Raw genomic sequence first — 12,532 nt, forward strand, 5'->3', positions numbered from 1 at the left:
GTGTGTGCAGATGACAAAGGCCGAGAGCTCCTGGCCATCTCCATGCCAGGAGCAGGACGGCTCTAGCCCCACCAAGGTGTAAGCATTGCTCTGTCCGAGAGATGAGACAGCATGCCAGGGCTGTCCAGCGTCAGGGCAGAAGGCCGACACTTACAGAGGAGTGGGCACCGCAGCTGGAGCTGCGCTCTGAACCTCACAGAACCTTTCTGCCTCCTTTATCCCCCATCTCCTGGAGTCCTGATTACTCCACATTACTGAATTCTCAGAGAGTAATGGACTCCTTAACTTCCACAACCAACAATCCTTTGCCATTCCCCATTTCCTGGACCCCAGGCAAAGACTGATCCTTGCTCATGGCCCTTTCTCCCCTACACATCCCTGGCCTTCCACTGGCCTCTCTTCTCCTGTCATCTTTCTCTTCTAAGTGAGAATGTATCTCATGGCTGTCATCCACTGCCATTCTCAGCTGCAGCAGGCTTTACGGTGCACACACAGCTCCCCTTTCTCCTGGTCAGAGCCCTGCCCAGTAGACATCTCCTGCTCTAGGCACTCACAAAGCACCCGCAGGTCCACTTCCCTCTGAAGCTGAGGGGAGCCTCGCACCTCGCCCTGCGCCTGGCTATGTCTTACCACGCTATCACAGCTTCACCATGTTTTCCAGAAACAAACATCTCTACCAGAAGCCTATAATCCTGAGAACTCAGGGCTTCCTTTAATAAATACTCAACAGTACTAAAACTGGTTCATGTGGCTATGAAAGCAATCGTGATAGCCACAGCAATTGAGTGCTTGCATAAATATGAAACACTCTGTCAATGTGAAAGTCAAGATCTCTATCCCTAAAGAAAGCAATCTACATGACAAAGATGAAGGAACTGATAAAAGTTCTAATTCAAAATCACTAAAATTAGAAAAATGCCTTTAAGAGTCAGATAACCTCTGAGTAAATATAAATATGATCATGAGTTTGATATTCAACTTGCAAAATGTATTATTTTAATTCCAGTTTTTGTTTGTTTTTGTTTTTGCTTATTTTTTTTTCTCTCTGTGTAGTCCTGGCTGTCCTGGAACTGAGAGATCTGCTGGTCTCTGTTTCCTGAATGCTGGAACTAAAGGCATGTGCCACCACACCAGGCTAAAAATTTTATTTCTATTTATTTTGTATCCATGTGTCCAGGAATGCACGCACCATGAACATCTGTGGAGATCAGAGGACAGCTTGCAAGAATCTGTTCTCTCCTTGGCCATGTGTATCCTAAGGACCAAACTCAGGTTCTCGGGCTTGGCAGTAGGCACCTTTATGCACTGAGCCATTTCAGATTCCTAATTTATAAAGTGCCTTAGAAAGAATGACCAGGACTGAGAGATGGCTCAGCAGTTAAGAACACTGGCTGCTCTTTCAGAATACCCAGGTTCATTCCCAGTTCATGGCAGTGCACAGCTGTCTGTAACTCCAGTTCAAGGGGATCTGACACCCTCACACAGTTCCCAGGATCCATGTCTGGCAGATGGAGATCCAACACACTATCTTCTGATCTCCAGGACCCCCTACATACAGGGCATGTGCTTGTGTGTGTGTGTGTGTGTGTGTGTGTGTGTGTGTGATCTAAGTAAATTGAGTATTAAAGAAACAGCAGCCTACATTAAATGAAGGAGACAAGAGACCATGCTTATACGTCATACATTATTCATGCTGCTATTCCCTCAAAACAGTGTCTCTGATAATAAACTGGGACAGCAAAGCTGAAAGAATTATTTAAGAAGTCAAAAAAGAAGACAAAGAAGTTAAGAAGTTGGGCATGCCAGCACTTGCCTCTGATCACAGCACCAAGGAGTTGAAGGCAATCTTTTTTTTTTTTTTTTTTTGGTTCTTTTTTTCGGAGCTGGGGACCGAACCCAGGGTCTTGCGCTTCCTAGGTAAGTGCTCTACCACTGAGCTAAATCCCCAGCCCCGGCAATCTTAAACAGTAACAAGAACCAAGTCAGAGAAAAGAAGGGATACCAGATACATTGTGATATGAGTATTATTATTTTAACCTTTGGGGGAAAGAAGTTAACATCTTTACTATATTTTAGAAGTTGGTTACCCCTTGAAAAGGCCCAGTCGGTGGCCACAATGAAAGGCACCTATAACCACCACTGTTACTCTCCGAGTTCTCAGTCAGTTACATTAGCTAGCAGAAGAGATACTAAATAATTCCTCACTGTAAAGTGGAGCTCAAGCCAATCCCTGCCCCCAGGCAGGACAAGCAGCTGACAACGGGAGTTGTACTCTGTGCTGCTCAGTATTCGACTCTGCAAGAGCACAGAGAGGTGAGCTAACCCCTAAGGGAGAATGAGCGGAGTCAGCCTGGGGTAGACCTTTCATGCAAGTTACTTGTCGGAGGACCTAAAAGACAGAGAGCTGAAGTTCCACTGGGCCTCCAAGAACAGGCTCCACAACTGTGTATGTCGTGCATGCCAACACTGACAGACCAGATCACCTCAGCACCCCACCAGGTAGAACGAGAATCTTTACCAGCGAGTGTTAGCGGCCAGATCACTCCCTGACATTAGAAACTCTCCTAGTGGTTTGGAAAGAGATCTCTGTTTCTCTTATTACTGAGTGCTGTATCAACACAGTCATCTCCAAACATCCCAAAGGTAACTTAACATAAAATCAACCTTTAAAGCTGGTCATGAGGCTAGAGGTACAGCTCAGTGGTTAAAAGCACCAACAGCTCTTCCAGAAGACCTCGGTTCGATTCCTAGTGCCTACACGCTGGCTCACAAATGTCTGTAACTCCAGCTCCAGGAGGTCTGATGCCCTCTGGCACCAGATATGCAAATGGTGTACAGACATATGTGCAGGCAAAACATTCTAACGTGTAAAATAAGACAAGATAAAAATTTTAAAGATGTGTTTTACAGGGGCTGGAGAGATGGCTCAGCGGTTAAGAGCACCCGACTACTCTTCCAGAGGTCCTGAGTTCAATTCCCAGCAACCACATGGTGGCTCACAACCATCTGTAAAGAGATCCGATGCCCTCTTCTGGTCTATCTGAAGACGGTTACAGTGTACTTATATATAATAAATGAATAAATCTTTTTTTAAAAAAAGATGTTTTACACACACACACACACACACACACACACACACACACACACACACATGCTTAAAGTTGAAAATAGTCCCAGCTACTTGGGAGACTGAGAAAGGATCATTTGTTCCCAAGAATTTAAGGTTAGCCTGAGCAACATAGTAAGATTCTGTCTTGGGGTTCAGCTCAGTGGCAGACTGCTTACTGAGCATGCGTAAGACTCCCAGTTTCATTCCCAGCAGCAGCAGCAGCAGCAGCAGCAGCAGCAGCAGCAGCAGCAGCAACAGCAACAACAAAATTTTTAAGCTGACCTCTGGAGTTTAGCTTAGGGGTAGAGAAATAACTTAGCTACACAAGGCCCTGTATTCAAACTCTAGCACCATTTTTTAAAATTGAAACACAAGCCAGGTGGTGGTGGTGCACACCACTAATCCTAGCCCTCGGGAAGCAGAGGCAGGTGGATCTCTGAGTTTGAGGCCAGCTTGGTCTACAAAATGAGTTCCAGGACAGCCAGGGCTACAAAGAGAGACCCCCCCTCTTGAAAAGCAAACAACAAAAGTAGAAAACTAAATATAAACGCAAATGGTCTCTGAAAAAAGAAAAAGGGGCAAAGGAGACACTTACCTAAAATGCAAGAGTTTGGGGAACGATAAAGACTGGGAGGACCCAACTGCGTGATCATACTGAGGCTCCGAGCTAGAAGGAAAACACACCTGCTCACGATTTAATCACAACCTAAAAGCATACCTTCTGCGATACAGAAAAAGGGTCAACTTGATAAACTCAAGCACCTAAATGCATCTCCCCTTATTCAAGTCACTCTAGGCACAAGAAAGACAGTTGTTCAAGGACTGTTCTGGTTTCTCTCTCTCTTTTTTTTTTTTTTTTTTAGTTCTTTTTTTTCGGAGCTGGGGACCGAACCCAGGGCCTTGCGCTTCCTCGGCAAGCGCTCTACCACTGAGCTAAATCCCCAACCCCGGTTTCTCTCTTTTAATAAAAAGTCTACCTCACTCTTAAAAGGTAGCATCAAATCTTGACCATCCCACAATACCATAGATGTTAACCCAGCGTCTCCAGGAAGTCCCGTGCAGTGGCTACCTTGCAGTGATGACAGGAAGGGGCGGCATTGAGAGGAGCTTCTTGAACTGGTGTGTACTGAGCACTTCCCCATCAAAGCTCACTTCCCATATCCTGGAGCCTGGGCGGGCACAGTAGATCAGAGGCTGCTGGCTCCCAGCACACCTTCCAGGGAAGAAACACGCCCCAAACTCTCCTTCTCTTTCCTTATTTCCAATCTTCCAAAACTTTTCCCTAATTTCCAGAAACAAAGACAAAGTAGGTTTACTTACAAAAAAGAGATGTTAAAGCACTCACAATGTGGCCATATAACCCCACCCACAATACCCTATTCCTCTTTCTGCTGTCAGTACTGTACTAGCAAACAACAGCACCGAGGGTTGAACCAGGCTGGTTACCCCATAACCACTCTGAAACAGGAAGCTGAGCTCCTCACATCATTACAGTTTACTCCCACAGAATGAGGAAGGCCTGTTTCAGATCCAAAGGCATTACTGCTAAAAACCACTCATTTGCATATGAACCCTACTGACTGCTTTCCTACACACAGTAAAACTTAATTCTTTAGTTACTTTCCAACTGTGTCCAAGGCCCTGCCCCACTTCAAACATCCAGTGAACTCTTCCTTTTCTTAAACTCCTAGATCTTTTGAAATTCTGTGTCGGGGCATCCTGTTCCCTTAGCAGGATAGTTAGATGTGAGAACTGAGCTTCATGGGACACAGAGGGTGTAAAGCCAGCCTGCTCCTTCCAAAGAACTCCTCTTACTTATTCTGTTTCTGTTACCTGTCTGTTTGAATTTTGGTTTTGTGTGCTTCAAAAGAGGGCTCTCTCTGCAGCCCAGGCTAACCTAGGACTTATTATGCAGCCAGGCTATGACTTGACCTCTCTCTCAGCAGTCCTCCTGCCTCAGCCTCCCAAATGCTGAGATTATAAGATGACTTTCTTTTTACAATTGTTTATAGTTGGAATACAAAATAATAGGTTTCACTCTGACATCTGACACATGTCTGTCATGGACTTTACTGGCAATTACCTCCCCATCAGCCTTTTCCTGCCAAGATCACCCTTTCACCTCCCCAACCCTCTCTCTCATCTGCTCTCCTACTAGATCCCTTCCCCATGTCCTGGACATCTACCCTCTGATCAGGTCAGCTGATGCATATGCAGTGAACCAAATGCACTCGCATGCTTGTTATACATACATCTATATATAATCCCAGAATCTACGAGACAGAAAACCTAGTGCTTGTTCCTTCCTCCCCTCTAATAGTCCCCTTATTGTTTCCGGTCTTTGTATATATAGGCATGTTTATACATGTATTTTTATTCAAATGTAGGTCTACAAAGCCAGTCTAGGACAGTCAGGGCTGGTTACACTGAAAACCCTGTCTTGGGGGTGGCTTTGAAATACACCGAGTAGTATAAGAAGTTATAATTTTATTTGTTGTGCTGCTTACTTGTCATATTGCCAAAGATAACTTTGAATTCCTGATCCTCCTACCTCCATTTATCAATTGTTGGAGTTACAGTATGTGCTACCAAGCCCAGTTTAGCAGTTGCAATTTTTTTTTAAAGATTTATTTATTTATTTTATGCATATGAGTACACTGTAGCTGTTTTCAGATACACCAGAAGAGGGCATCAGATCCCACCACAGATGGTTGTGAGCCACCATGTGGTTGCTGGGATTTGAACTCAGTACCTCTGGAAGAGCAGTCAGTGCTCTCAACCACTGAGCCATCTCTCCAGCCCAGCAGTTGCAATTTTTAAAGTATGCTATTTGATGGGTAGAATGTAGGTTAAAACTAAACAAAAAAAAATGTGTTAACTTTTAAGTCATTATACTGTCCATAATCTCCCAAACTGAATCGCAGCTAATAGAAGGGGACCATTTTACATGCTATTTCCACAGCAGGTTCTACATAACTGCAGTTCAATCTAGCTGTACCCCATGAAATGCATACTTAAGGCCTTGTTAATTGCAGAATTCTCACTTTTTTGAGCAAGCTTGAAGTTTTGCATAACAAATTTTTAAAGAAGGCATAATCTAAGAAATAGGGCAGCCAGCAAACCAATCATAGCCAGCATGAAACAATGGCCACGGAACACTTCAGAGTAGGGAGAGTGGCTGGAGAACTGTGCCAGAGATGGATAATGCTCATTTAAGCTGTTTCCTAATCCACTCAGTACTGCACAAGCACCTCTGACACATTCCCTTGCCATTCCCTGCACCTCTGTCTCCACCCTTCAGACCTTAGTGCCATTTCGTCAGCTTCACAAAGCCTCTAGTGACTCCTTACCCAATTTTGCCATTAGCAAAATGCTATTAAAGAGATGACAAATTTTAAAAAGAGCAACAGCAAAAGTCAGGGCAGCCTTTCTGACTGCACAGTGAGGCAGGTGCTCGGCACTCCCATGGCACTTAGCGGGTGCCACTGGGTAGGGCCACTGATTGCTTGCCTTAGTCATCCATGGGACGACTCTGTCTCCTTTTATTGTCACATCAACTTACATTTAAATCTTACTGTGAATTGTTGTCTCTATGAAGGTGAGGGCTGGCATAGGAAGGGGCAGAGCCTATGACTAAACAGTGAGGAAGGGGACGGGGGGACAGAGTTTTGGTAAGGGGAGAGAGAGGAGAAAGAAAGGAGAACAAGGTGGAGGACCCAGATCCGTGTGGCCTTAAACGGCCACAGGTAGTTATGAATATTTCTAAAGGGATGGAATTTTATAGGTCAATTTATCTTATCTAGGTAGGCAGTTTATATCATCATCAGTTGCTTGTGTGGAGGTTTTATGGACTGAAAATTTAATACATAAATCTGGTTGCTTGCATCTGGAGTTTTGATTTTACTGAGTTGCTAGAACCAGAGAGTTTCCAGCTGGCAGAGAGACAGCCGGGTGAGGACAGCTAACAATGGGGGTGGAGAGACCGATGGTGCCAGAGAGTAGCTGAGGGTAGCATGCATGGTGCCACACTAGTACTTGAGATGAACATACCCCACTAATGCCAGATGGCTTGACGATGCCGGCTAGTGAGGGCGTGTGGGTATTTTTTTTTTTTTTTGGTTCTTTTTTTTTTCGGGCTGGGGACCAAACCCAGGGCCTTGTGCTTGCTAGGCAAGTGCTCTACCACTGAGCTAAATCCCCAACCCCGGGTATTTTTAATAATTACCTCAACATCTTATCAGCATCCACAAAATTATTCAAAGGATTTTGGCTCTGTGACTAGCGGAACTTAGACCTGAAAGGTCTGAAACTCTATAATGCTGTGGTCAGCTAACCAATACCTCTCAGTGTCGCACAAGAAGGTTCGAGTCAGTGAAGACACAAGTAATCTTCCATCCAAATAATCTAACTGGACGACACAGGAGTCGACTGTTATTATTGTCTGGACAGGAAACATCACAAAGGCCGCAGCTGCCTATAGGGAAGTGAGAAGGAAATATATTCCCGATACACACAGTCTCTGCTTGACCTGGTGAAATAAGCCAGAATACGTCAGGAGTGGAAGCACACACTTGTACTCTCAGCAAACTGAGCCAGAGGACTCCTCTGAGATCAAGGCTGTGATAAATCAAGAAAAAAAAAATGTAAAAGTTCAAAAACTTGAAAAAAAACCCAGGCATGGTAGTGCACACCTTTAATCCCAGCACTTGGGAGGCAGAGGCAGGCTGATCCTCTGTTTGAAGCCAGCCAGGTCACATAGTAAGTTCCAGGAAAGGCAGGGCTATGTAAAGAAATAAGAAACTAGAGCGATGGCTCAGTAGTTAAAGAATATTTGTTGTTCTTGTTCCGAGAACACACTTAGTTCTTCACAAGTGTCCACAACTCCAATTTCAAAATGTGCAAAACCGAGAAATACATCTGATAAAATACTCATACATGTACAATAAACTAAAAAGATGTAAAAACATGCGAAATAAAATATGCCAGGACTTAGTTTGTCTACAAAGATATAAAAATTTCCATCACTTAAAATTTGTGAGGCTGGGGGTTGAGGATTTAGCTCAGTGGTAGAGTGCTTGCCTAGCAAGCGCAAGGCCCTGGGTTCAGTCCCCAGCTCCGGAAAAAAAAAGGAAAAAAAAATTTGTGAGGCTGGACATGGTGGCACCTTTAATCCCAGCACTCAGAAGACAGAGGCAGGAGGATCTCTATGAGTTCAAGGCCAGCCTGGTCTATGTAGAAACTTCCAGGATATCCAGGACTACAAAGAGAAACCCCGTCTCAAAAAAAAAAAAAAAAAACAAAAAACAACAACAAAAAAAAAAAAAAAGAAAATAAATAAATAAATAAAAATCTGTGAAAATATGCCTCAAAGTTCTGTTTGTAATTATCTGTTTGTGAAGTTGAAATGAAAAAGAAAAATGAATTAATGTATAATGTATACAGGAGAATTTTTCACCTATGGACAGTATTTCTCCTTTTGAGTACGGTTTCTACTTCTCTTTTTGGTTTTTCAAGACAGGGTTTCTCTGTGTAGCCCTGGCTGTCCTGGAACTCACCCTGTGGCCTGCCTCTGCCTCCCAGGGGCTGGGATTAAAGGCACACAGCACCGTGTCCAGCTTACTTGTATTTTGAATCAAACTTGTATCAGAAATCAAATGACTTTGGTGAGTCATTGTGGACAAACCAGAATATTCTGGTATGCTCACTAGAGTAACTTAGACAACACACGTAAGTTTCTTCTCCCAGGGCTCTACACTGAAGCAGGTCAGTAACGGTTGAATTCTCCAAGGCTTCTAGAGAATATAGCAGATAAAACTGAATCCTGCATTCAGAGCTCCACAAGTTACCTCCTTAGGACACACAGGAGCTGGAGCGTTCCTCACCTTTGCTTGTTTCAAAGTATTGAGTTTGATGGCAGAAACTTTGCCCACGTGGTCACCTACAAAGACTCTCAGGACAGCTGTGTCCCAACAAAGGGCGGTAACTTTTCGGCCTTTGTGTTCTGAGGACACATGGATTCGCTCTGGTTTCCCACGACGCTCTTGATTTAATTCCCAAACAACTACAAGACCTTGACTGTAGACAAGTAACAAGCAAATCGAGTTACCACAAAAACACTGAGGGCAATGACAAAAAAGAAAACTCAACTGCAAAATATTAGCCATATTGAATACAGTATAAACTCTTGTTCTTTGGGGAAAGAGTTATAAATCAAAGTGTTCACTTCCTTGTTTTGGCCATCAAATCAAAAAATTAGGAAAACCTAAGTGTTCAAAATTCTCTGTTCCCATTCTCTCCCTCAGCAAGACTGGAGATGGTACAGGCTTGAGCATGAAGATTAAGAAAAGGAGGAGGTCCAGAGGGCAGTAAGACACAGCCAGACCTGTACTAGCTCCTCAGGGAGAGGCTACTCTTCCCAGTCTCTTTTAAGGCCTTTTAGATGCTGTTGCCTCAGATCAGCATTTTCCACAAACACTAGGGTGACCAACTCCCCCTCCCAGATGACTTGGACACTGAGCAGTCTTGGATTCCCAGGATGTGGCTTTCAGAAGTGACACCCGGGTAATGCTAGGTGAGACGAGATGGCTGGTAGTCCTGACAAGCACACACATCAGTGTCACACACATTTGGAAAAGGTCAGCTTTAAGGGTTTCTCACCTGGTAGCCACGGCAACATAATCATCATCATGAGAGCAGCAGGCAATCTGAGAGATTGCCCCTTCCTAGAACATCAGACAAAGAATCGTTTGATTCCATTCTTCTTTCACTCTAAATGATTGATTACATGGGTGAATGTCCTTGGTCTTACCCGGTGGGAGAGAAACAGCCTTTGCTTCCAGCCATCTTTCTGAATGAGATTGAGTCCTCCTCCTGTGCTGCCTAAGGCCAGCCATTTCCGAGACACAGCTATGCTGGAACACTAAGAGCAGGAGGAGACAATTGTGATATCCACTGTGCACTGGGGATGCACCTCAGTTACAGGCCACCCGGCCTGCACGAGAACCTAAGCTGCATTCCCAACTTAAAAATAACCTAGGCACTGGAAACAAGCACTGAGGGTCTGTGCGCGCTTCCTTCCCCTCCCCTGCCCACAAGGACACAATGTAACCGCACTCCTTTAGAATCCCAGAACACTGAAATATGCCAAAGAACATTCCCCTTTTAAACTTTTAGCTGAATCTCCAAACGCTGAAAAGGCTCAATTGTATAAATGTATAATTTTTCTTTGTTACAACCAGTTATTAAACAGTTCATATTTTCATAATTTGACCAGGTCATTCCAGTGCTGGTTACAACTGAGGAAACAGAATAACTACCAAGGGACAATAGCTACTTCTATCATTTGCTCACTTAAATCACTTCCATCTGTAGAACCATCACATACGCCCACAATGAGACCGAAAGGGTTCAGACTGGAAGGGCTCAGATGCAGATCCCACAACCACTGTGTGTCTCACAACCTCAGCCTGCTCAGTTCTTTTCTTAGCCACCAGAGAAAGATGTATCTACGCTGTATACAATGTCTGTGCCAAATGTGTCAGTAGCTTGACTAAAAACCATTCCCACTCCTCTTCAACTTTGTTTCTTTCCAATACGGAAGCTGAAAAAAAAAAAAAAAAAACAAACCCAAGTATTCTTTTTTTTTTTTTTTGTAGGTTCCTTTGCTGGCAGCATTGGCCAAGGGACTCAGTCCCAGCCAACAGATTCAGCTTTGCTAGAAACTTCTTGGGACATGTTGTCTTCTCTAATGAAAGGTAGAGTCAAGAAAATGTCCAAACCTTTGTTCTTGGCCCTTCATTCCTACTGGAGTTGCTAAAGTAGACAGGATATTATATTACTGTGTCTGTAAAAAAGCCGACATGTCTGATGGGAGAAGAAAGATGGAGAAGCCTATGTCCTCAGTATCCTCACCAGGCCACTACCCTAAACCAAGTAATGCTGAGGTCCAGTAAGATTATGAATGTACTTACTACATTAACCTCTATGGTAAGGTGTTTAACACTAGTGGGCAGCACGAACCTGGAAGAGTGGGGTCTAAAAGTGAGGACTAAAGTCTCATAAAATAGCCAACTCTATTCAGAGCACTAGATAATTTATATTCTGAGGATTAAGAAGAATCACCTAGGGCTGGAGAGATGGCTCAGCGGTTAAGAGCACTGACTGCTCTTCCTGAGGTCCTGAGTTCAAATCCCAGCAACCACATGATGGCTCACAACCATCTGTAATGAGATCTGATGCCCTCTTCTGGTGTGTCTGAAGACAGCTACAGTGTACTCATATACAATAAAATAAAATCTTAAAAAAAAAAAAAAAAAAAGAAGAATCACCTAAGTTAACTGTTCAACCACAAGGACAAGCCACAAGTGGAAAAACATGTTTCCACAGAGACGGACACATGAGTAACAACAGCTGCAGCAAACTCACTCCTGTCTGTAAAAGTACTTTTATTCTCCTGTAGTAATTGTTGTCTCAGAAACTTACTGCCTCAGTCTGCTAACCTAGGCCTAGTCCTGGAAGCTTCTAGCCTCTGTGCAATGTAATCTAGGCCTAGAATATTTTCAGCCTCCGAGACTTGCTGAATAAGCTTATCCTTCCTTGTTCTCTCTGAACTCTGGCTGGCTGGTTCAACTCAGCTCTTCTGGCTCAAACTCCTCTCCTAGCTGACTGATCCAATCTAGCTTTTCTCTTGGTCTCTGAATTGCTCTGCTCTGCCTCAAACTAACTCTAGCAGTCTCCTCTAATCTCCCGTCTCCTCATTCTCTTGCTCATTCTGTCTTTATCTGTGTCTAGCTTGTTCTCTCTTCAATCTGTCTCTGTCAAACTCTCCCGGTAGAACTGCCTCCTCCTCCCTCTGTGCTGCTCTACTCTCACTCTCCACTCTACAGCACTGCTCTCCACAAACCCTACTGTATCCTTTACTGCACTCTCTCTTTTTTTTTAATTTATTTATTATATATATAAGTACACTGTAGCTGTCTTCAGATACACCAGAAGAGGGCATCAGATCCCATTACAGATGGTTGTGAGCCACCATGTGGTTGCTGGGAATTGAACTCATGACCTCTGGAAGAGCAGTCGGGTGCTCTTAACCACTGAGCCATCTCTCCAGCCCCTGCACTCTCTTCTTTTATACTGCCTGTCTCTCCCTTAAGTAGCTTCCCTCTCCTCCGTCTTCCTGAGACAGAACAGCACATATCCTATTCTGTCAAATCTTTCTCTGATTCATCACTTTGTCTGACACTCAACTAGATATCACTTTGAACTATGGGTGCTTCCTTTTACAAACTAACTTTATCGTCACTGTTTGGGTTTAAAAGTGTGTACTATGGGCATGTCTGTATTTGGCCAGAGGGTTTAAAACTGTGCACTAAAGGCTGGGCCACACCCTAACAAGAAACACATTCAATATCCTGTAACACCTAG

At 43.9% G+C, this 12,532-nt stretch overlaps 1 protein-coding gene across 1 annotated transcript in view; it reads right to left on the reverse strand.

Annotated features, from left to right (window-relative positions):
• Window positions 1-12,532, reverse strand: part of Hps5 (HPS5, biogenesis of lysosomal organelles complex 2 subunit 2) — a 39,502-nt gene that overhangs the window by 21,235 nt on the left and 5,735 nt on the right. The window contains 6 exon segments of the mRNA NM_001135612.1: window positions 3,705-3,776; window positions 4,179-4,391; window positions 7,450-7,583; window positions 8,992-9,184; window positions 9,767-9,831; window positions 9,918-10,028. Of these exon segments, the coding sequence (NP_001129084.1) occupies window positions 3,705-3,776; window positions 4,179-4,391; window positions 7,450-7,583; window positions 8,992-9,184; window positions 9,767-9,831; window positions 9,918-10,028 (788 nt within the window).

Source organism: Rattus norvegicus, chromosome 1 (assembly GCF_021556685.1).
Source record: "Rattus norvegicus strain SHRSP/BbbUtx chromosome 1, alternate assembly SHRSP_T2T, whole genome shotgun sequence".
In the NCBI taxonomy this organism is placed as follows: domain Eukaryota; kingdom Metazoa; phylum Chordata; class Mammalia; order Rodentia; family Muridae; genus Rattus; species Rattus norvegicus.